We start from the raw sequence: 21,350 nt of genomic DNA, 5'->3' as shown, positions 1-21,350 counted from the left end.
CTACCCCTGTTGCTGCGCAACATGTAACTTGCTCGCCTCCCCTTTACAGTCTCTCACTGCTATTGTGGACAGAGCTATAAGCACGAACTTCACAAATACCCATGAATAATTCGTATGATGATATGAAAACTGCATAGGAAAATATCCTTCAGTTTGTCGAGCCCACCAAATCAGATTTAAATCCGCCAAATGAGAGAATATGTGCTAAGAGAGGTAGTCATGTACCAGCAAATATCACTAATACACACTGAAGAGCTGCTTCTTCACATGGCACTGAGAATATGCTGCCTCCCAAACCTAACCTAATGATTTTGTGGCACTTTCTATGTTTTTTGTCTCTTTCTGTTTTCTGTGAGAGGCAGCATATGAGGCAACAGCACAAGAGGAAAATTTTTACAGGAAACTCTTCTTTGACAAAGATGTTTTCAAGACTGCCCTTATTCAATGCTTTAGGTAATGCCTGTTTGTCATTTCACCATCACAAGCCCTTAGCAGAATTCTCAGGGAAGCCTTACGAGGTGGTGGCTCGGGAAGCACAAACGCATTCAGCTGAACTTCGTTCTTTGGCAGGGTCACTTCGACGCTGTCTCCAGCAGAAACCACCAGCTCCTTCACAACTGAGAGGGAGAAACACAGAATTGAAAGAGGAACAGAAAAATTAGATACGTACATAAAACACCACCCTGGCTTCACAGTCTGTGAAATAAAGATCAGCCACAACTGGCTGTATTTTGTAAACATCCCCATCACTCAGTATAGCTCCTGTTTCAGGTTTCAGGCTCATTGTTAAAGCACAAGCACTAATGGGGTTTTACAATTACGAGGCAAACCCAAAATTACTCAGTCACCTCCAGCTCTTTGCAGACACTGTGCAGCTCCTGCTCCTTTTCTAAAGAGCTGAAACGTGACCCCTGGGCCCTGCACAGGGGCCTCTATTCAGCCAGGTCCAGCAGGACGGGAAGGGTTTCAGCTGACAGGTTTTTGGCAGAGAACCCAGCTGCAGTCTCATGGCAGAGCAAGACAAACACTGCTATTTACCAAACTGCATTTTCAGTTCTTTACAAATATACGAAGAATCCAAGGCATTTCTTAGTTGAAAAACTGCTTGCGGGCTACGAGATTTTCTAAAATCTGCATAGCTACCACACTGCGTATGGGAACTCAAAACACAAACCTTTTTTTCCTTTTATTTACATTTTGTTTTCATCCACTTCTTTTCCAAATAGGACAGGCCTGTAGCATTTCTTAAGACTTTTCCTGCAATCCTATTTCAAATAAATTAACAGGTAGCTTGTTTTCAAAGACTACTAGGGAAAGACCAGAAAATTATGGCTGGTGACTTTTTTTTTCTGCTTGTTAGCATTAAAATGACCAGAAAGTTCACTGCATTTCTTAAGAGTACCTCTCAGCTTCCTCCTCTTCCCATTTATTTTTGTCTTTTTTATTATTGGGCCTGGGAATTATGCACAGAAAACAGGAATGTAAGTTTGCTATTTCCTAGTCTGACCCCATCAAAGACAATGTTTCAGAGATATGCATCAAAAATCCAAGTAAAGATAGACACAGAAAATGTCAGTAAACATTTAGCCTTTCTTCTATTTAATAGCTATTGGAATTAACCAGTTAACTAAAAGAAAACAAATTTTTCAGATCCTTTTTCCCCCCTTCTCAATTACTCCATCTCCTGGGATTTTGTAACTCCAGTAGTCTTTCAGCTGCAAAGAATTCCAAGGCAAAAAGAAATCTGACCTCAGTAGAAAAAAAAAAATAAAACAAAACAAACAGACAAAACCCCAAAACTCCTCTTAGAAAAAAATACCCTTCACATCATCCTCTCTGTATTATTTAGCAAAACAAGGAGGCCCTGGCTACATTACATTTCCAGCACAAGCCACTGAAGCTGTTTAAAATAAGTTTTCCAGTTTTAGCTGGGGTAAGTCCTTAAAAAGAATACTGTTAGCACAGGCATCCAATCAGCTTCCTGCCAAAAATGTCTTTGGATGCAACATTTCCTTTACACTTTCCATTTGTTCCCTTGTAAGGGAAAAGAAACCCTAAATTCAAAAGAAATTCAGCAAACTGGATTAACAGAATTCTGAGATATCACACGACCAGTAAATATCATTCGATGTAAGCACGCATCCTTATAGGATGAGCTAATGGCCTCGGCGGGTTAACAGAACTGTCCAAAGTGCATTTTTGTTTTTATACATTCTCAAATGTTTGCTTTAAGAAATACCAGTGTGAATAGAAACGTGATTTTGCTGCAAAGCAACGTGTGGGCTAATGGCCAAGTGCACTGCTCTGTGGCTGAACTGTGCATTGACATTTCAGGGATGGAAGAGAAAAGAATCGGATACACCCCATCTCTGTCACTAAACTTGAGAGACAGCAGTGTGTCGTGACTGCTGAAAGAACGCTTCACATGGCTGTGCCTCGCACCCCATCTCGACTTGCATTTTGGGAATGAAGATATCGGTTACTTCCAAGCTGTTCCTGGAAACAGACCCAAGGGTCACGTGCAGATTTGTGATGCTGCAGTCCCATTCCAGGACCTCATCAGTTAACGGGTACCAAGCACCCCAAGTGCTGACACACATCTCAGCACCCTTTCAAAAGTACAATCATTTTTGAAACTACCTCGTGTTTTTCAGTGCTGTGATGGCTTAACAAAACCTAACTAGATGACCTCTGCAGAAGCACTGCATGTTTTCACCTGGGGTAGTGGCAGTAGTACTCGGTGATGCAGCAGTGTTGGTCTGGACTGTAGAAGCACTAGTGTTTGTGGGAACACCGCTTGGCACAGAAGTAGCAGTCTGCAGCTTTGTTGTGCTTTTCCCCTGCACAGGGCTGATGGTGGGCAGCGTATCTGAGGAGTGGGGATGGATGAAAGCGTCATCTGGCTGCTCAGGCTTCTCCGTCTTTCCAGTAGCTGTCAAGCCCAGCGCTACAGGACTGGAGAAAGTAGTCAGCGCTGACAGCTCTGGTGTGGGTGTTCCTGTGTGGGTCTGGAAAGAAAAGAGCAGTCTTAGTTTAATTGAGCTCTGACTGTCGGTTTTGTTTGACTGTGTTCGTTTCACACTGGACCCAAATTCCTTTGGATCACGCTGTACAATAAACTCCACCAGAAGTTGCACTTCTCCAGTCTGGAGGAAGCTGAAAAAAAGGCCCTGGTTTCTTTTCCCGCTAAGGAGGAAGCTTTACTGCTTCCACTTTTAAAATGTTTCTCCATGTCCTTCCACAGCAGACAGACCGTTTCTAGCTCCATGGAACACCAGTTAAGATCCTAGGTCCAAATACAGCTTGCTATTGATGTGGCAAACACGACAGAAGATCCAGGTTCAAAACTGTGAGTGAGTGGGACTGAAAGAACAGAGCTGGGATAAGGCAGGAGCAGAAAACGAGGACCGGGAGATGGGGTACATTTTGGGTATTTACCCAGGCCATGTAGTCCTTTTTCTAAAAACGTGCAGCTGGCAAGCACAAAGGAGGATGACTGCAGCGGCATTTTTATTTAATAACCCAACCTTTTCAGCAAGATGAAGTTTATTTCAGAACCATTCTTCAAAGCAAAGTGGCCTGACACAAACAACTCCCTCAGTGCATGCCAGAGGAGATGCTTTTGGGGCAGGGAGCTGAGCTTGCGGGCAGAAAGGTTGCTCACATCCATAGAGGATGAACCACTTTATTGAAAATAATCAAAGTGGCAGGAACAATTTCCTTTCCTTCACCAGAAAATTCCTTCTGCAGTACCTAGCCCTATTCTAGTTCTTAGTCTGCCAAGCAGTACTCTTGACAATTCACCTTTTACCATAAAGTACATGTGTGTAGCATGTTTTCTTGAGCTAAATCTATTTTGGGAACATCTGCTAAATATTTAAAATGAAACAACTTACCATCTTTGACTTGGGAAGCGTTTTGGAACTGGATTGCCCACCACAGGAATTGATTAAAAGTTCATATTGAAGGAAAAATTATCAAGCTTTTATACTATACCATGCTACTGGCATTCAGTCCAGGAAACAGGGACTGTAAAAGCGTTTTAAACCACCGTGGGCAACAATCTGTTAACATTGGGCTGTGCTTATAACCATTCAATGCCAGTTCTAAAAACAAAGCCATCCTGCACGTACTGGAACAGCCAGCCAAACCAGGAGTACCGATGAAGGCACTGAAAGCTTCTCTGCAAAAGCACTTTTGCAGACTTGGGCAAATCGTTTCCTCCCTCCATATCTCAGCTAACTTTCCCCAGTGATGGAGTTTCAAACACCTCAACTCACTTGTATGTTCAACCAACTTTTGAGCTTCACGGACCAAGGAACCAAACACTATTTATTAGTGTTAAGGACATGAACTGTTTTTCTTTATTTGCTTACTTGTTGATGGGCTTCCTCCATCTTTAGTAACACTGCAGGCTCTTTGGAACAAAGATGCAGCAAAGCCTGACACTGCCCTGCGCTGCTCTTCAGCATCAGCCCTGGGACCGGTAGGTGTCCCAGCCAGCACCATCTCACAGCAACCCACAGCTTTAGCAACTGGAGATGGTGACACACTTCTGCCAAGTACGTGAATAAAATAAAGTCAGAAATGCTAGCATGACAAGAGCTGAACAGCCAGGCACGAACTCAAAGACACTTGAGACAGACTGCTCAGGAAAGGCACAGAAGCAGAAAGTCTCCACGGCTGCAGACCACAACAGGGAGCCGCTTTTTGCTTACTGAGAACCAACCCACCCGGGTGCAACAACAGCTGTCACAACCAAGGCACGGGAGACCAGCGTCCGCCTGCTTTGCACAGCAGCTGCGGCTCTACTTTACTCAGTAATATTTCCAGTGAGCTGGATGCTTCCTCGCCTTCCTCGCCTCACTTTTTAATGCCTAAAATACTCTACAGTTAACAGAGATCCTCTTCTTCCCAGAAGTCTTCGGGATGAATCAACCGCCAAATGTCTGCGGACAGCTCGAGTTAGATAAGCTTTGCCTGGAGCAATGTAGCAGTCCAAAATGCCTCCAATGCTTGCAAGCTGAGGCATTCCTTATCTTTACTCCATAAACCCAAATTCTTTAAAGCAAAGAACAGAAGACTTCATTCTTGGGGATAAATGAGGGGGAGAGTAGAAGTTTGCCAGCTGTCCTATCTTATTAGCTTACCAAATAGAGAGAAGTGACAGACTGGCCTGAGAAAACATGTGTCAGGCATTTATTCCAACCCATAACTGCCTTTGTCCTGAGACAAGTGACCTCTCCCCCTCTCTGAGGGTCTTACATCTGCAAAACTCAAATAAAGCAGGCTACACGCATCAGAACCTGCACTGAACCTCAGTTACTTGAAAGAAAAATACCCATGTCAGGAGTTTTATTCCATTGATTAATGTAAATGGGTCTTTCCCGGGTAAGCCTAGTCTGAATTTCTGAAATAGTTTCTCTGCAGCTTAGATTGCATCTTCGATTGTTTGCACCAGGTGTAGCGTCTGCAGAGACCCTCAAAATTTTGAGTAACCTCAAAAGCATCACAGAATTAGTGCTGGGTGTGAAGAGAGACCTTTCCTCCTTCCTCAGAGAGCAGACTAGGCTTGCCAGGGCCAGGAACAGCCCAAGTTGCGAACGCAGGAACGAGCTCTCTGGCTCTGCTCTACCAACTCCACTTTAAGGGCTGCAGCCTTTTCCTACAGTCTGCCTGCAGGACTGCTGCAGTGCTGCAGGAGCCCTTCTCATCAGCAGCGCTGCACTTCCACGCTTCTCCTGAGTGGCCATTAAATGCATCGCTAGGTTTTATCAAATGCGTCGCTAGGTTTTAAAATTGGCAAGTGTTTCTGCAACAGGGCAGAAAGATTTTGGTGCTTGGCAAACGTCACTCACTAATGGAAAAAGCACACATTTCTCTTCCTTAGAGAAGGAGAGATGAGCAGGGCGCACTGCGGTTTATCCTGGTACGTTAGAGCACCGGAACACAGATACAGTAAACCCACAAATGAATGCTTGCTGCACATTAGCAAGTGGCACTGCAGGTGGCTATGGAGCCGTCAGAACTCCAAGAGGAAAATTAAAACTCAGTGAGGCAATGTTGTGCTAAAAAGTCACTTGAGTTTTCCCTGGGTCTCTAGGAGAAAAGGAAAAGATTTACCTTGCCATGCATTCAATGCTCGTAACAGAGGGGGAGAACACGCACACTGATTTCTTTCTCGCCTTTCAGGGAGGAGTTGAGCCCCTCTGGCCTCACCTGTCCTCTCCCACTTCAAATGTCTGATGCTCCCAAGCACGGACGGCTTCGCATGCAGTAATGATCCAGCATCCTCCCCACCTTCCAGCCTACCTGCCAAACCTTTGTTACAAACAGTATTAAGCACCCTGCATCCACCTGCTGAAGCAGTGTAGCACTTGACCAAATCTAACCCAGATGACATTTTATTGATTTTAGTATATGTGTAACTGTAACTTTACTTATTTTGGCCCATAACCAACCCAAGTTGGAAAATTCCCTGTTTTAGCATCTCCCTCCTGCAAAGGCTGGCCAGGTCCCAAGTACGCAGCCTCAAACGTTATATCCTTGGCCTAAATTAAACTGCTCTCACACCAGAAATGCAAGGACAGATGCATAGCTTGACTTATATTTTGCCTGTGAAAGCTGGATCGTTCGATAATCAAGGAATTAGCCCAGGGCTGGGTAGGATTAGCTTTGACTCAATACTCCTGTTAAGGTGGATTTTTATTTTTAATTCTTTCTCCTTCTTGAGAACTCTACCCTACACCTCAGAAGTGTGATTGCCACTAATTTCATCACAGCCGGTACTTTTCAGTAAAAAGTTTTTATTGTGACAAAATGGCGTTTTGTCAAAAGATCCAGGCTTTCTTACTAGCAAAAAAACAGCAAGAAAACCCCTTCCCCCTGCATACCTCCAGTGGTGCACCATAATAACAAAGGAGAGCACTTCCTAAGGATGGGAAACCTTGGATACTCAGCATTATTCAGCAGCTGATTAATCCATGATATGTAATATTTGCAGCCAGCTTACTGAGAAGGCACCGAACTGCAATAACACGAACAAACTGAACAAGCGGGGAGACAGCAACTATTACCCAAGAGCAAAAGACAACACGTAAGGCTGGCTGTCAAGAAGCCTCGCCAGACATTACGTACGTAATGAATGAGAGAATGGGGTCACCGAGGAAATCTCAGATATTAGGAAGAAGAAAGAACAGGCAGGGTAGAAATGCTGCAGTACTGCAGGGGAGGGAGAAAGCCGAGATGTTATGGCAGCCCTGAACGCTGCGAGGTTCTGGAAAATCAAACATTTGCAAAGTATTAGTGCATGATTTCACACGCCACCCGGGCTGCCCTGGAGCTCTCAGCGGTGTCCTTTGGCTGCTCTCCACATCCTGCTCTGCAGGGTGGTGGCTCACACCAGTCACAGCCGTACCTGGAACCAAGATTTGCATACAAGGGAGAGAAATAAATTCAGTCAAGTTTCCAGAACAAGAGTGTAACAACAGGAAAAGGCAGCAGGCTTCAAGGATTTAGAAACAGTTTCATGGAATAGGATTCTTCCTGTTTCACCGTCACCCGTCTGGGCTTTTTCTGTATGATTTTTCAAAAAAATATTAGCAGATTCAAAAATACAACTATCATTTAGCTATTGAAATGTGCTTTCTCTTGAGACTAACATCTGGATTTACTAGATTAACACTGTACGTGCTTGGAATAGACACTAAACTGGCTTCATTCAACCAGTGCCAATGTAAGCTTTTGTGGATTTGAGAAACTGAAACTGTCTTCAAAAACAGAAGGAAAAAAATAAGATGCCAAGTCAAGCAAGCACGCTGACATGGGAAACCCGACGCAGAAGTCTATAAATAACGTACTTAACTGCCTCAATCCAGCACTCAAAAGCAAACAGTTTACCCAAAAGAAAACAGTTTATGACTTCTGTGGATCTAAAAAGGTGCTTTTATAGGTAAGTCTTCAACTCGCAAGCGCTTCCCATTGACATCCTGTCACATCTCACCCTTGCGCCTCATCTCTGTGTACGTTCTGTGATTATACAATGGATAAATAAGCCATATCAGGACTTCCACCTCTCCTCATCTTCTCAAAGACAGTTCCCAAATAGGAAGGAGGAAAATAAACCCACCCCCAACAAAACAAAAAACACCTGCCCTTGCTCTGTTGACTGAGGGCTAGAAGGTTGAGAACAGACATCCAGAAAGTTATCCTATATTTAAAAAGTTTCCAGTCCAAGTCTGCATACAGCAAGAGCTGGAGGGTGACAGCCGTCCCAGAAATCCCCCTTACCTGCGGAAAGCCAACACTGTCTGCATCACTTGATCCGTTCACAATATCGCTTTTAGGAGGGAACGGGCTTTTGGTTTTCTCATCGTCCGGCTCCTGCCCATGTTTCAGTGAGTCTTTCCCTTGCTTTGGATGGGTTTCAGGACCAGGCCTGTCCTCCACTAAGCGCCTCAGTACTTGATCCTTCAAGCGCTCCGTTTCACTTCGGCTCTTTCTAGGTTTGCTGTCTGATGCTCTGGCTGCAGCCTCACCACTGGGGCTCGCTGCTATGTCCCCTTGCAGGAGTTCCACCCCGTTATTTGCCAGGCTCCATTTCTGGAAGGACCTCCGCAGTCTTTTTTTCCCTGGGACAGGGACGCCCCAGTGCAACCACCTGCGAAGCCAGGTCTTTGTGTTGCTTCCTGTTTGAAGCTTTAAGTGCTCTGTGCTTTTGGATTTCTTTAAAAACACCAAAATGGAATCAGAAGAGCCAGTCCTGTTCGCCTGACACATGGCAGGCAGAGTGCAGTTCACCTGGATGCACATATTTTCCAAGAACCAAAAGGCATCACAGGTGGGGCTCTGGCAGCAAGCAGTCTGACAGGACTGTACAGTATGAAATCCTTCCAGAAGCTGTAAGTGATGATCCTCCCACGATCTCAAATGTCCACCAAGCAGGATCGTCCCTGGTTCACACTTAGATCTGTTCCAGTTTGCATCTGGGAAAGGGAAGACAAAAAACAATTCTCAGTTTTTCAAAGGAGTGGACAATAAAACCTCATCGCTATTGCCAAGATGAATTCAGAGCACAGAAGTAATGTGGGAGACAGGGTACAAAACAGTTCGACAAGGGCTTCCTGGAATCCAGACCTGGTCTTAAGTGTCTTTGCATCAGGTTTTAGACATTAATCTGCTATCTGCACATCTTCTATCAAACGGACCACGAGCCATTTGACGTAATTTCAGAGTCAAGTTACTTCAGACCTCAGATCAGGGGCAAAGCAGCAACTGCTCTGCACATGGATTTTTCTTTTTAGCATGAAAAATTGGAGTGCTTGCAGGGATCAATGGATTAAAGGCTTCCAAAATTCAGAGCTCTACAGATTAAGGACTGCCTAAAAATAGACTAATGACCTATGGGACTGCTACACTGTGCTGTGTTCAGCATCCAAGGGATAATAGGTCACTAGAAGATTACTTTACAAACTATGTCACTGGACTCCGAGTTGTGCAGCTGGACACTATGCTCCAGATCTGGCTCCCTGTCAGGAAGGGAGTTCTTGAACACAATGCAAATGGGAAAAAACCTTTTTCTCTGCTATAATAAAGAAGCCTGAATTTAAATTCTAATACCCGATCGCCATTTCTTGACAGCATTTAAAGAAGAGTTCAGTAACACACTGTTGTTTCAGCAACTCTGAATGAATACAGAATTCATGCTGAATTATAGCCACGCTCACTATAGTAGGACTAAAACTAACAGGCATGTAAGTAAGGCTGCTGATCCATCTGTCTGTCTCCACTGAAAAGAATTCTCATCCCACTTCTCCTGGCGCTTCCAAGTTACAAACACATTAAAATAGAATCTGTTGAGGCCCAGAAGAAAAGCCACACAAATATCCATGTCGTTATCCACCGAACAGAAGTAATCTGGTGACGGCACTGCAGTGTGTTTTATCAGGCTTGAAAACAGTCATGCAAGGCCCCCCGCCAACGCTACTGTGACACCCTGCTGACCGGGACAGGCTCAGGTCACAGGAAGCTTTCCAAGTGCCAAACGCTACACAGACAAAAGTGGAGAGGAGGAGATACTTCTCTGATCAAATCTGGAGCTCACAAGCAGTGACCGACCTCCTGGAACACCAGTCCTGGAAAACTCTGGGAACACACCGATACAGGCAACTGCAAGCATCTTCCACCCTGGACATTTAGGTTACTTTTGATTTAAGGACTTTAAATCCCTGCCACAGGCACTTACCTCACACTAATGATGTGGCACTGAACTCTGCCCCTCTGAATCACAGCTAATACCCAAAGGTGGCGACACAAACGTACCGTGACCTTCCCCCTCCTCCTGCACCAACCCCCAGCATCTCCTGAATAACCTCGTACGACCCCAGAAAGCAAGCAGGGATGATGGAGGATGCATTTCATTGTAACTCAGTTATCCCAAACACCACAGTAGGTGTTATCAGCTCTTTTCCCACTGGTCATTAACGATGTCCAAACGCAGTGACCTTCTCACCCAGAAGGGATCAGACAATTGCTAAAAATAACGGGTGACGGCCATATCCATGCTCCTTCTTTGTGCAATCTCTTGCAACATCGAGAATCTTAACCCAAAACGGGAACTCGCACCACACGGAAAGTTTCTTTTTGAGACATCAGCAAGGAAGAAGCAGAAGCGTTATTTATAGCTTATTTGTGAGGCCAGCTCAGCAAAGACAAGGCTCCAGAAAGCTGGCATCAGCTGCAACAGAAGGCGCTCGAGATCTGTGCCCAAGCCACGGGGGACCAAAGCTCTCTGCAGGTGTCTGAACCCAGAGCTGCAAGAAAGGAGGGGAAGCTCCTCTCTTGAGAAACGTCCAACTGCAACGCGTAAGTGAAACGTTGCGTATGTTCAACAGAAAGAGACGTTGACAACAGCACCTTTAAGATCAGCGCCATCCTTGTCACTCCTCATCAGCACGCAGCGCTTCCTTCGAGAGCAAACAGACGGCAGCCTGCCCGGGGCAGGCATCTGACCTTGTTCCACTCCGAGGTGCTCGGGCTGACAGCCACCCTGCCACGAGGCTGCGTGCGCAGGCAGGGACGAGCACCTGGCACCAGCCTGATGGGCCTGGAATGAGGGCAGAGTCCAAGGAGGGGGCTGTACACACAAAAGGTACGTGTGGATACAGGCCACACGCACATCGGACTTGGAGAAAGAAGTAGCAAATGGAAGGATAATGCTCGTGCTGTGACCTTCAAGAGGATCTTACCTGTAAAGACTCAAGCTGGTCTAAAAAAAATAAATCACTGCCTGTGAAAGGTGAAGCATTGTCCCTAATACATCCCGTGCAAAAGGGAAATGGGATGCTTTCCACATCCCTAAAACCCCTGCTCCTCCACCTCAGGCGCGAGCCCTGGCTCACACATACCACACTAATTAACTAAATACAGAACCCAAGGAAGCTCATCAGGAGCTTTCCAGCATCAGCCCTGGAACTAAGCACAAACAGAATGTGGCACATGTAAGAGAATGGATCCCAGATACTCCATGTGAGAAACTACCACATACACAAGAATTATATTTATTCATTTAAAATTTAAAACCTGAAACCCCACGAGCACCTCCTAGGTACGCCAGAGCCATGACTGAACCCAGATGACAAACCACCACCATGCTGAGAGCATTCTGCTTCTCTTTTAACTGCTAAGTCAAGATGCAGAGTTGGAATTATGTTTTGGCCAGATTTCATTTCCAGTGCTCTGCTAATGCCCACCTAGGACATGTTTATCTGAAATTAGCCAACACGGTTTCCATATTGCTGTACACGGACAGCTTAAAACTCAGTTAACTCAGAGAAACAACAGAAGCTAAAAGGCAACCTGCAATGCGCTGTGACAGCAGTCTAGATGTGCATTTCTCACAGAACCATACTGATTTTCAGCTGCGCAGTTCCTACGGCGTTTGGCAGGCACCGCAGATTCACACAACTTTACTGAAGCACGGTGGCAGAAAGCAGAGCTCTTCAATCCACATTTGCATTTCATCTCGGTCTGCCAGGAAAATTCACACAGCCTCTTCACGAAACACTGCCTCCCTGCAGTCCTACAGCAGCACCCTAAGGGCCAGACGAACGGTGACAGGAGCCCCACGCTGCTCCCTGCAGCCTTGTAAACGGGGATCTCCCCGGAACTGGGTGCAGCGCCTGCCCTCGGCAGGCATGGGACTGCACCAAACAGGAGGCAGCTGTGAGCACATGCAGAGTTACCAACTTCAGTCTATTAAGACAGAAGCTGTCCGTTCAGCCCCTTCCAGTTCTTTGTGCCAGACACACTGTTTCTGTCATTTTCTTCTTCTCTAGGACCAGTAAAAAACGCTCTCCTTCTCAGTCTGTGGAGTTCCTGCCCCTGCGGTGCAGCTCACAGCTGAACAGCAGGAGAATGAAACGGGTAGGAACAGTTTCTATTAATAAGCTCAGGTTCATAGACTTACTCAGGCAGTTAATCCCTAATGATACCAGATTAATGATTAAAGACTTGACTGCACAGACTTTTTTTTTAATCTGTCACATGTAACCAAGTGTGTCAACATAATTCCTCTTAGGTAATGCCACACGATCACGTAAGTTTCCATGCAAACACGATTCCTCTTCAGTTTAACAGATCTGCTGCTTAAGTGACACATACAAAACCAGAAGAACAGAAATGCTCTATACATAATCACTTTTGTTTTCATACAAGCATCAGCCTTCATGGTTTTTAACTCTCCCAAGGAGGTAAACACTCAAAGCCACAGCACCGGCCAGAGCACCGTGCAAGATCAACATATGATTCAGAGCTCTAACTTCTAGGATATCGCTAGAGACAGGAAACGTTAAGTACAAAGTCCAGTCTACAAGGAAACACAATCCATCTGACACACCACTGAAACACAAAGTGCTGAGAACACTTTACTATGAACAGGAATACAACTCCGTTTTTCCAGGTTCTAAATTAGCAGATTAAGATCTCACAGCTCGTTAGCTCAGTCAAGCTTACTGGTAGGTGTCAAGAAATGCCCGGTGAAACAATAGACATTGTGGCACCCTACAGAACATATCCAGGGACGGAAGAAGCAGAGCAGAACAACCCCCCTTTTCCTCTCTTGCTGCCATTAAGACATTAAGACCTTCCTGCAAGTGGGAGCTGTCACAGGGGTTAATAAATACTGAAGACACCACTGCCTTCAGCCTCTAATTCACTGCAAATTGAAGAAAACAGCCACAGAACAAGCTTTCTTCACAAAGATCTGGTAAATGCTATGTGAAAACATGGTAAACCACCACCTCTGGGTGAAGACGTGTCTTCAAAATACTCTCAGAAACTTAACCCATCTCTCTGAAAAAAGAGAGAATCTGAGCTTTTTTAGATACAAGAAAAAAATCCCATCCAGGCCATTACATGAAAGCAGCCATCTAAGCTGCCGATTCGGTTATTTACTTGAGCAGGTGGTTGGTTACTCAAGTTTGAACAGGAAATAAAAGCCAAACAATATTTACCAGTAGGCAAATACAGACTATTGACACTGGGTTTGGGGGAGTCTTAAATATAAGAGGGCTAAAAAAAAAAATGTTCTTCCCTTTCCAACCTCTTTTGGGTATCGCTTAGATTAAATTATTATCCAGAATATCACTTGATTCCTTTTGGGAAAAAAAAAATAAAGAAAAAAGACGCTTGCCTCAGAGAAAACTCTCTGTGAGAGACAAATACACAAAAGACAGACAACTGCCAACTACTTGGTTACTCAAAATAACAGTTGGTTACGAGAGCGATATAGCATTATACAAAACACCCCCCTCGCGCCCCACACCTGTCCACAGAGTTTTATTTATCCTAGGACTTTGACAGATCGTTTAGCAACTATCAAATTTGTTTTTAATCTGCTACAAAGTCTAGCTGCTAACAATTTCACCTTCCTTTCAGAATATTTCAAACAAGCGAGAGGGATCAATACAATCAAGAACAGATACGCGGCCCCAGACAGAACAGAAGAATCACCTGTCGAGGAGCACAAGGCACACAGGCAAGCACACAGGTAGAACAGCTGCAGACTTCTCAGCTCCCTTGCAGGTCTTTCCAGGCAATATCGCGACAGAAACGGAGCGCTGATGCTGAACTTGGCTTCCAGCCTCTTCTCCATGGCCTTTGCGGGCAGCAACAGGGTTCTAGAAATGTATGAAAAACAGAAAACATCTACTGGCAACTGGAATATTGTTGCAAGGACCCAGTCAACATAATGAAGAGCATGAAGCACTTGTGGACGAAAAGGAACATCTAATCTTATCTGCTGTGACTTTGTCCAGCTGCTGCTAAGTAATTATCAATGTCACCAGGCGAAACCAAGACCTTTAGCAGCAGAATTTCCAGTTGGGAACTGCAGCAGTTCACCCTCTCATCACCCCTGTGATTTCCCCTTCTAGTCTCCACCACTTTCAGCACCAAATTATCCAAAAGCGCAGTCTGCTGGATTCCTGAGACACATTTGGGTTCAGATATGCCACGGGCGATAGCTGCCCACCCAGCCCCGCCGGGGGCACGCGGACGTCGATAAACCCCGCACAGCTGCTCGGCGCCATCATCGCTTGCACGGCGGTGCTGCCTGGTGCCAGCCACAAACAAACAGAGACAAGAACACAACGGCGCCGAGCTAAAGCCCCGTTTTGCCTCATATATCGCTCTGCAGGGTGCAAAAAATGAAAGCATCGATGCTCCTCTGCCTTTCTAGGAGAAAGGCTGCCTCACGTGTTCCTGAAACCCACATCAGCACTGGGTGATGTGTGCTAGAAAGAAACGTATCTATAAAATATCTAATGTATCTATAAAATATTCTATATATCTATATAGAAATCTATATATTTCATATACCTTTTTATATCTCTTATTTATATCTTACTAGTTATTTATTTACTAGTTATTTCTTACTAGTTATTTATATCTCTTTATTATCTAGCTCACAAGCAATAACCAATATCTATTTCCAAGGAGAAATAAAGCGCTGTTAGGCACCAGGAGCTCAACCTGTCATCACCGAAGGCTCGAAAAGGAGCATTAGCGCAGCCCTGACCAGCGCACCGCTTAAACGCTCGTTATTTGCTATATTTAGGGGGAATTTGGCTCCAACGTGGGCACCGGGAGGCACACAGGGGGCGGGAGGGAAGGGGTCCTGAGGGTGCCGGGTCCCGAGGGACACCGCCGGGGGGCTACGGGACGAGGGCTGGGGGGGCCTGAGGGGGGTCCCCACACACTGGGGGGGTCCCCACAGACCGGAGGGGTCCCCACACAACGGGGGTGGGGGGGGGAGTCCCCTCGTTCATCCCCTCGCCTCCCGGTGCCCGTCGGTGCCCCGGGCACGTACCAGCGGCGCACGGCGAGGCGAGGCGAGCTCCGCTGCTCCTCGGCGGCCTCAGGCGGGCGGCGGGGCCCGGAGCGCGGCGGAGCGGGGGGCGCCGGGGCCGCCTCCTCCTCCTGCCCCGCGGCCATGGCGGCGGCGGCGGCGCCTCAGGAGCGGCGGTTGCCCGCTCCCCTCCCCTCACCCGGAAGCCCGCCCACACCTCCCGGAACCGGAACCGACACCGGGGCGGCCTGTGAGGGCAGCGCCTCGCCGGTACCGGGCCCTCGCAGCCGGCTGGGCCCGGCTCGGTGCGGAGTCCCCCCTCCGTCCCGCTGCCACCCGCCGGCCTGGCCGTCACGGGTGGTTTGCCCACAGTCCTGCGAGGGGGCCGTTGGCTTCGGGGACTGCTCAGTAAGGTGCCCGGCGATTGGTTGGCGGAGCGGAGGGAGAGCGCGGTTTGGCTGCGAGGCGGAGCGGGGCCGTGGGCCGTGAGGCCGGGCTGGGGGTGGAAGGGCCGCGAGGGGATGGCGTGAGGGGGTGGGTGCTGCCCCGAAAATAGCGTAATTCGGGGAAGGTCGGGGTGCTGCGGTGGGTTCCTCGGCAGCGAGGGGAGCTGGTGGCGTTCCTCAGCTGGGCTACGGCCTCATTCTGGGTGTGGGGTTGGGGGTGTCCCCCCCCTCAGCTCCTCATCCTTTTCCCTCAGCTCCCCGCCCTGTCCCTTCAGCTCCCCGTCCTTTTTCCCCCTCAGCTCCCCGTCGTTTCTGCTCAGTTCCTGTGCCACCGGCCCCATTGCCATGGCCTCAGGCTCCGGAGCTGCACCCAAGGGCGCTGCGGGTGCCAGGAGTGCGACGCTGAAGAGGTGCCTCGACGTGCTGCGAGACGCCAGCAGCGACAGCGAGCAGTTTGCTGCCTTGCTTCTGGTGAGGGTCAGGAGGGCAAGATGCTTCAAATGGTTGGTTTGATGCTCCCGCCAGCAAAGTGGGCATCGTCTCTCCTTTGTTTGGGTATGGTGATGGTTAGTTAACGTTTCCACAGCTCTAGAAGCCCTGTGGTAAAGCTCTGGATTAGCACTTTGACTAGCGACCAGCTCAGCAGTCAGGGGTTCACTTTTCTGCACCCATGAAATACTATTTTGCTTCTTATTTGATAATTCAGTTCTCTGAAGTTGTTAAAGTCTTAGCAAAGCTTCTTGTTATGCTGTGCTCTCACCCCTGGTTTGCCTTACAGGTGACCAAAGCAGTCAGAGCCGGAGAACTGGACTCAAAGACCCGTCGCCAGATCTTTGACGCAATTGGATTCACGTTTCCAAATCGCCTGCTGACCTCCAGGGAGCCCCCTTCGGGCTGCCCCGAGCACACCTTCAGGGCACTTGGCCTCACTCTGTTGGCATGTTTCTGCACCGATCCGGAGTTAGCTGGCCACTCCCAGATCCTGAACAAAATCCCAACCTTCAATGACGTCCTGGTTTCCCCCTGTAATCCGGACAGCACTTCCATGATCGATGATGCATACCAGTGCCTGACTGCTGTCATGGCCACTCCCAGGGGTCCCAGAGAGCTGGTGACCAAAGGAACAGTGGCTGCCCTCTGCCACGCCTATGTGAATGGCAATTACGGCTCTGACCGTGCCTTGACGCTGCTCTTGGGGCTGCTCGCTGTAGCAGAGGTGAAGTGCTGGCAGAGAGATGCTCCGCACCTCCTGGCCGTGCTGAGCAAGCTCTCTGAAGAGTTTCTCAAGGCTGAAGACATGACCAAATTTGAGCTGTGCGAGCTTTTGCCTCACTTTATCCCCCTTTCATCACCTCTCACACAGGACTCAAAGGGCTCTGAGTGCCTCCATAGAATTTACAAAGGGCTGGCCAAAATTTTGGGCAGTAAACTCAGCCATTCACAGCGGGACCCTGCTCTGAAGCTTGCTGCCTGCCTCATGCAGGCCTGTGGGTCAGAGTGGATCCCAGCAGGGAGTACTGGTAGCAAGTTCCTGGCCTTGCTGGTGAACTTGGCTTGTGTGGAGGTCCGCCTGACCCTAGAGGAGCCAGATCCCATGGAGACGGAGGGGAAAAAAGAAGTGGTAACAGCCTGCTATGTCCTCATGGAGATGGGCATCCAGGAGTGTCTGAAAGAAGAAGAATCGCTGCTGGAAGAAGCACAGAAAATGCAGCTCATAAGGATCATGGAGGAAGCATTTGGAGCCGTAATATTTTACCTGAGGCAGGTAAGGCAGAACTTTCAAGCAGAGGGCACGTCTGATGTCCCTTTGTTGTGGTTTAACCCTGGCAGGCAGCTAAGTACCACACAGCCGCTCACTCGTTCTTCCCAGGAGGGATGGGGGAGAGAATCAGAAAGGTAAAAGTGAGAGAATTCCTGGGTCAAGATAAAAACACTGGAACACTAAAGTGGTTCTTACTGGTCTCAAAGCTACGTGTAGGTACAGGATGATGTGGCCAGTCTGATAGATCACAAGATAGCAAATTAATAACTCCATGATCGCCGTGATTCTTGTTTTTCTATTCCATCCCTTTCCTACCTCTAAATAATAAAGAGAATTAGCGTATGCCATGGCTGCAGAAGTCCAGAGTGGCTCTGTCAGCTCAGCAGCTCATGGACATAGCTGCATAGACCAAAATACGCATCTTGGCCCACTGTGGTTTTCATGCCTGAGGTAGCTTGTGAGGACGGGGGCTCTGACATGTAATTTTCTGTCTGCTTCTTCACACAGGTTAAAGAGGAGGAGCTGCAAGACCCTTTCATATTTGCTTCTGTCCGAATCCTTGGAGCCTGGATGGCAGAAGAGACGTCCGCCCTCAAGCAGGAAATCTGTGAGCTGCTGCCTTTCCTCGTTCGTTATGCCAAGAAGCTTTTCAAAGAGAGCGGCACAGCTGAGGGTCTTCCCCCGACGGATGGTGTGCAGGCAGGGCTGGCCAGCACTGAAGGCTCTGTCTTACCCCAGGACGCTCTGAGGTGTGTATTTTAAGCACAGAGCTGATAAGTTTCACCACAGAAGAGCTCAACTCTTTTTTCCTGGGTCCAGCGAAACGCATCCTGCATTTAGGTCAAGTTCTTGTTGATCCTTTCCTGTGAAAGAGGCAACTGGAACTGCCGCAGCGCGATGCAGCTGTCCAAGCCCTCTGTGTATGACTAATGTGAGATGGCAGCTGCTTACAAAGACTAAGAGGCAGGGAAGGACTTGTGGAAGCTGTGTGTCAGGGCTTTAGCTGTAGCAAGCAGAGGAAAGAATAGGGCCTTTATGGAAGCAGATCAGCCTACATGGTCTCTTCTTTGAGGTTTCAATACTTTCCCTCAGGCGTGAGGAACTCAGCACTGTGTTGCTGCTTGAGCTGATTTTGAGAGTCATTTCTCTTTTCTGTTCTCCCTGCAGTACCGATTCTATGGCCCCTTTTTTCTCCTGGTTGGATGCAAATGCAGGGCTTAGATCCAGCTCTCTGCGTTCTACCTTGTGTTTTCAATTTCTTTCCCCTTCTAGATTTCTGCTGCCTGGCTTTTGCCATTTAACAGCCGAGGACAGGCCCAGGGAAATCCTCATCTCAGAAGGGGCACCGGCGCTGCTGTGTGACTACTTCCTGCATCAGTGGAAGGTGCTGACCTCCGAGCCTGGGTCCCTAACGCCCCTGACAAGCACTGAAATGAGCCTACAGACTGCCTGTGGGATTTTCCTTAACCTGGTCGTGACTGCACCCGAGCTCATCAGGTAACAGAGCTGCAGAGGCTTATTTTAAGCTTGTCAGTCAGAGGGTGCAATGTGAAATGAGCTTGCAGGATCTTTTAAGACACTGTACTGAAAAAGGGATGTCCCTTTTCTCAGTGCCCATCACATTACCTTTTTGATGCTGCATTTCCCTTTGAAGTTTTCAGGTGTGTCCGGCTCTGATCAGGAAGTGACTCAGGGTTTGCTTTCTCTCTAGGCAAGAGAAAGCCTTTTGCTCCTTGATGGACACGTTGCTGAAGTCTCTTCCATTTCTGCTACCTCAGAAGGATCACCTGGTCCTAGCAGCCAACATTGCCACTCTGGGCTTGATGATGGCCAGCGTCCTCGCAAGTTCAGCAGGTGAGAAGTGTTCCCGCTGGCAAAGCTGCGCATCGCTCTGCACAGGCGGAAGCTGGGCTCCGGGCGGGTAGGCTGGAGAAAACAAACACGAGGGAAGCAGGCCCAGTTTCAGGCGAGATTTCTGGCACTGAAAACGTGACGAAGGCAAAAATCTGGAATATGTAGAAAATTCAGCAGGCTGAGGGGCTGGGAAGCAGCACGGGTTAAGAGATTTCTACAGCAGGAGCGTGACGTTCTGCTCCCTGACAGCTCTGCTGCAGGCAGATGCACTGAAGCAACCCTCCGGTAGCCGTGTAAGCGTTGTACCAGCTCATTCATTTCCTTTTCCTTCCAGTTCTTCAGGGAACCCAGTCTGCCAAGGAGTTTTTCGGAGCCACCATTCGCTTCCTGTCAGAGGCCCACATCACCCAAGCAGACCCCAGCAGCTGCTGCTCGGCCCTGGCCGTGTCCCCTGCCTACGCAAGTGCCTGGGGTGACATCCGTGAGCTCTGGTTCCTGGGGATGCAGGCCTTGGCCGGCTGCGTGCCGCTCTACCCCTGGCTGCCGCAAGCTGTCCTCCAGGCGCGGTGGCTGGAAGGTCTCTCGGAGGCACTGACGCGCGTTGCTCCGGCCTCGGTGGATTTTGAACTCGTTGCTGCTTTCCAGGGCGTGCTGCTCGAGCTGGCCAGAGCCAGCAAACCGTGCAGGGAAGTGATCCTGTCCCACCACGGGGAGGAGTGGGCCAACCTGTATGGCATGGCAGCTTTGGAACAGTGTCTGTCCGAGCGATAGAGCCTCTGTTCGGCAGCACCCTGGTGTGGCAAGCGAAGCCAGGCACCTGCGCGAGATCTGTTCAGCATTTCTCACGCACCCTTTGGTACCAGTGACAACAAGAGGCGTTTTAATGACCAGCTTCATAAAACTGGAGCAATGCAGCAGAGCTCAACAGGATTTGTTCTGTCCAGAACCCGACGCAAAGAACTGTTGGTGCCTCAGAACATTTCAAGATGTCCCTGCTTGACCTTCTGTCAGTACTTTGTTTTAAAAACAGCCCATTTAATTATTAAAGAGGTTTTCTATTGCGTCATTTTTCAAACTCATGCAGTGCTGGGATTTATTTCCACTTAGGGCCCTGGGATGTCGCCTGCTTCTCCCTTTTACATGCTTCCCAATTTTGTCAGAGTAATTGCTTCAGAATGTCACCTTTCCTTCTGTCAAAGGTCCGTGTGTTGGTAAAGTAGCTTGGCACTACAAGTAGAAGTCTGCAAAAGGCAGGAACATGAAGAGCTTTAAAATATACCGGTGAGAATAACTCCATAATTTGGCACAGCTGTCCCCTTCTGGTTTGGGGGTGCCCAAAGGCCCTTTGTGTGTTCCCACCTGTGACTAGTGCCATCACCCCACATCCATGCCTAGAAAGAAAGCCCTTGCAGCACCACTCGCTGCCCCGTAAAACACCTGCACAACGCCCAGCCCTAATTTGTGCTGGTTGCTCACGCTCCCTCTTGCAGCAGGGATGGGACGTGCAGGGAGAGCTTTCTGGTCTCGCAGGGAGCGGAGTTCTTCAACCTGCAAAGACCTTGGCTCTCTTTGGAGCCTCAGACAAGGATTAAGAAACAGAAATGGATGAATTACATCTCACCGTCTCCCTGCAGGCTTTGCAGAAGAGGACGGCCAGATGTAAGAACGTAAGCGATGTACGATGTACATCCCTTGCACCCCTGGCTTTGCAGCCTGGGCGGTCAGCCCTAGGGTGCCCCGTGAGCCTAAAAGCATAAAAAAACAAACAAACAAACAAAAAACAGAACTAGCAGCCTGGATGGAGCGGTGATTCGAGCCGGGCTGATTCCGCCAGGCGCAGAGCTCCGTGCTCGGGCTGCAGCCGGGCACTTCGAGGCGTTTCCACCAGGTGTCACCCTAAGAGCTCTTTGGGAGCGGCATCGTCAGCGGGGACCGGGTCTGG

The 21,350-nt window shown here is 48.3% G+C and overlaps 2 protein-coding genes across 4 annotated transcripts in view; one reads left to right on the top strand and one right to left on the bottom strand.

The window, feature by feature from the left end:
• The window catches only part of KIAA0319L (KIAA0319 like), a 31,476-nt gene extending 15,969 nt beyond the window's left edge, over positions 1-15,507 (bottom strand). Inside the window, exons 1-5 of the mRNA XM_083809719.1 lie at positions 15,368-15,507; positions 14,011-14,177; positions 8,290-8,984; positions 2,717-3,008; positions 516-617 (exon numbers count right to left, since the gene is read on the bottom strand). Of these exons, the coding sequence (XP_083665845.1) occupies positions 516-617; positions 2,717-3,008; positions 8,290-8,984; positions 14,011-14,152 (1,231 nt within the window). The 5' untranslated portion in view covers positions 14,153-14,177; positions 15,368-15,507. The remainder of the gene's footprint in view (positions 1-515; positions 618-2,716; positions 3,009-8,289; positions 8,985-14,010; positions 14,178-15,367) is intronic.
• On the top strand, positions 15,491-20,483 carry NCDN (neurochondrin; the record flags this gene model as incomplete). 3 transcript variants are annotated; one of them, XM_083809720.1, is made up of 7 exons in its annotated part: positions 15,491-15,759; positions 16,092-16,263; positions 16,571-17,557; positions 18,062-18,303; positions 18,827-19,051; positions 19,266-19,408; positions 19,743-20,483. In XM_083809720.1, 7 exons carry the CDS (start codon positions 15,491-15,493, stop codon positions 20,177-20,179), a joined length of 2,475 nt encoding a protein of 824 aa, XP_083665846.1. In that variant the 3' UTR covers positions 20,180-20,483. The 3 variants fall into 3 exon arrangements, with proteins under 3 accessions (XP_083665846.1, XP_083665847.1, XP_083665848.1); XM_083809721.1 differs by having other exon boundaries at positions 15,613-15,754; XM_083809722.1 differs by lacking the exon at positions 15,491-15,759 and adding an exon at positions 15,800-15,880.
• Positions 20,484-21,350: the final 867 nt, after the last annotated feature.

The sequence above is a fragment of the Anser anser genome (genome assembly GCF_964211835.1).
Source record: "Anser anser genome assembly, chromosome: 24".
In the NCBI taxonomy this organism is placed as follows: Eukaryota; Metazoa; Chordata; class Aves; order Anseriformes; family Anatidae; genus Anser; species Anser anser.
The sequence above is the reverse complement of the archived record's forward strand: the minus strand, read 5'-3'. Positions and strand labels throughout refer to the sequence as shown.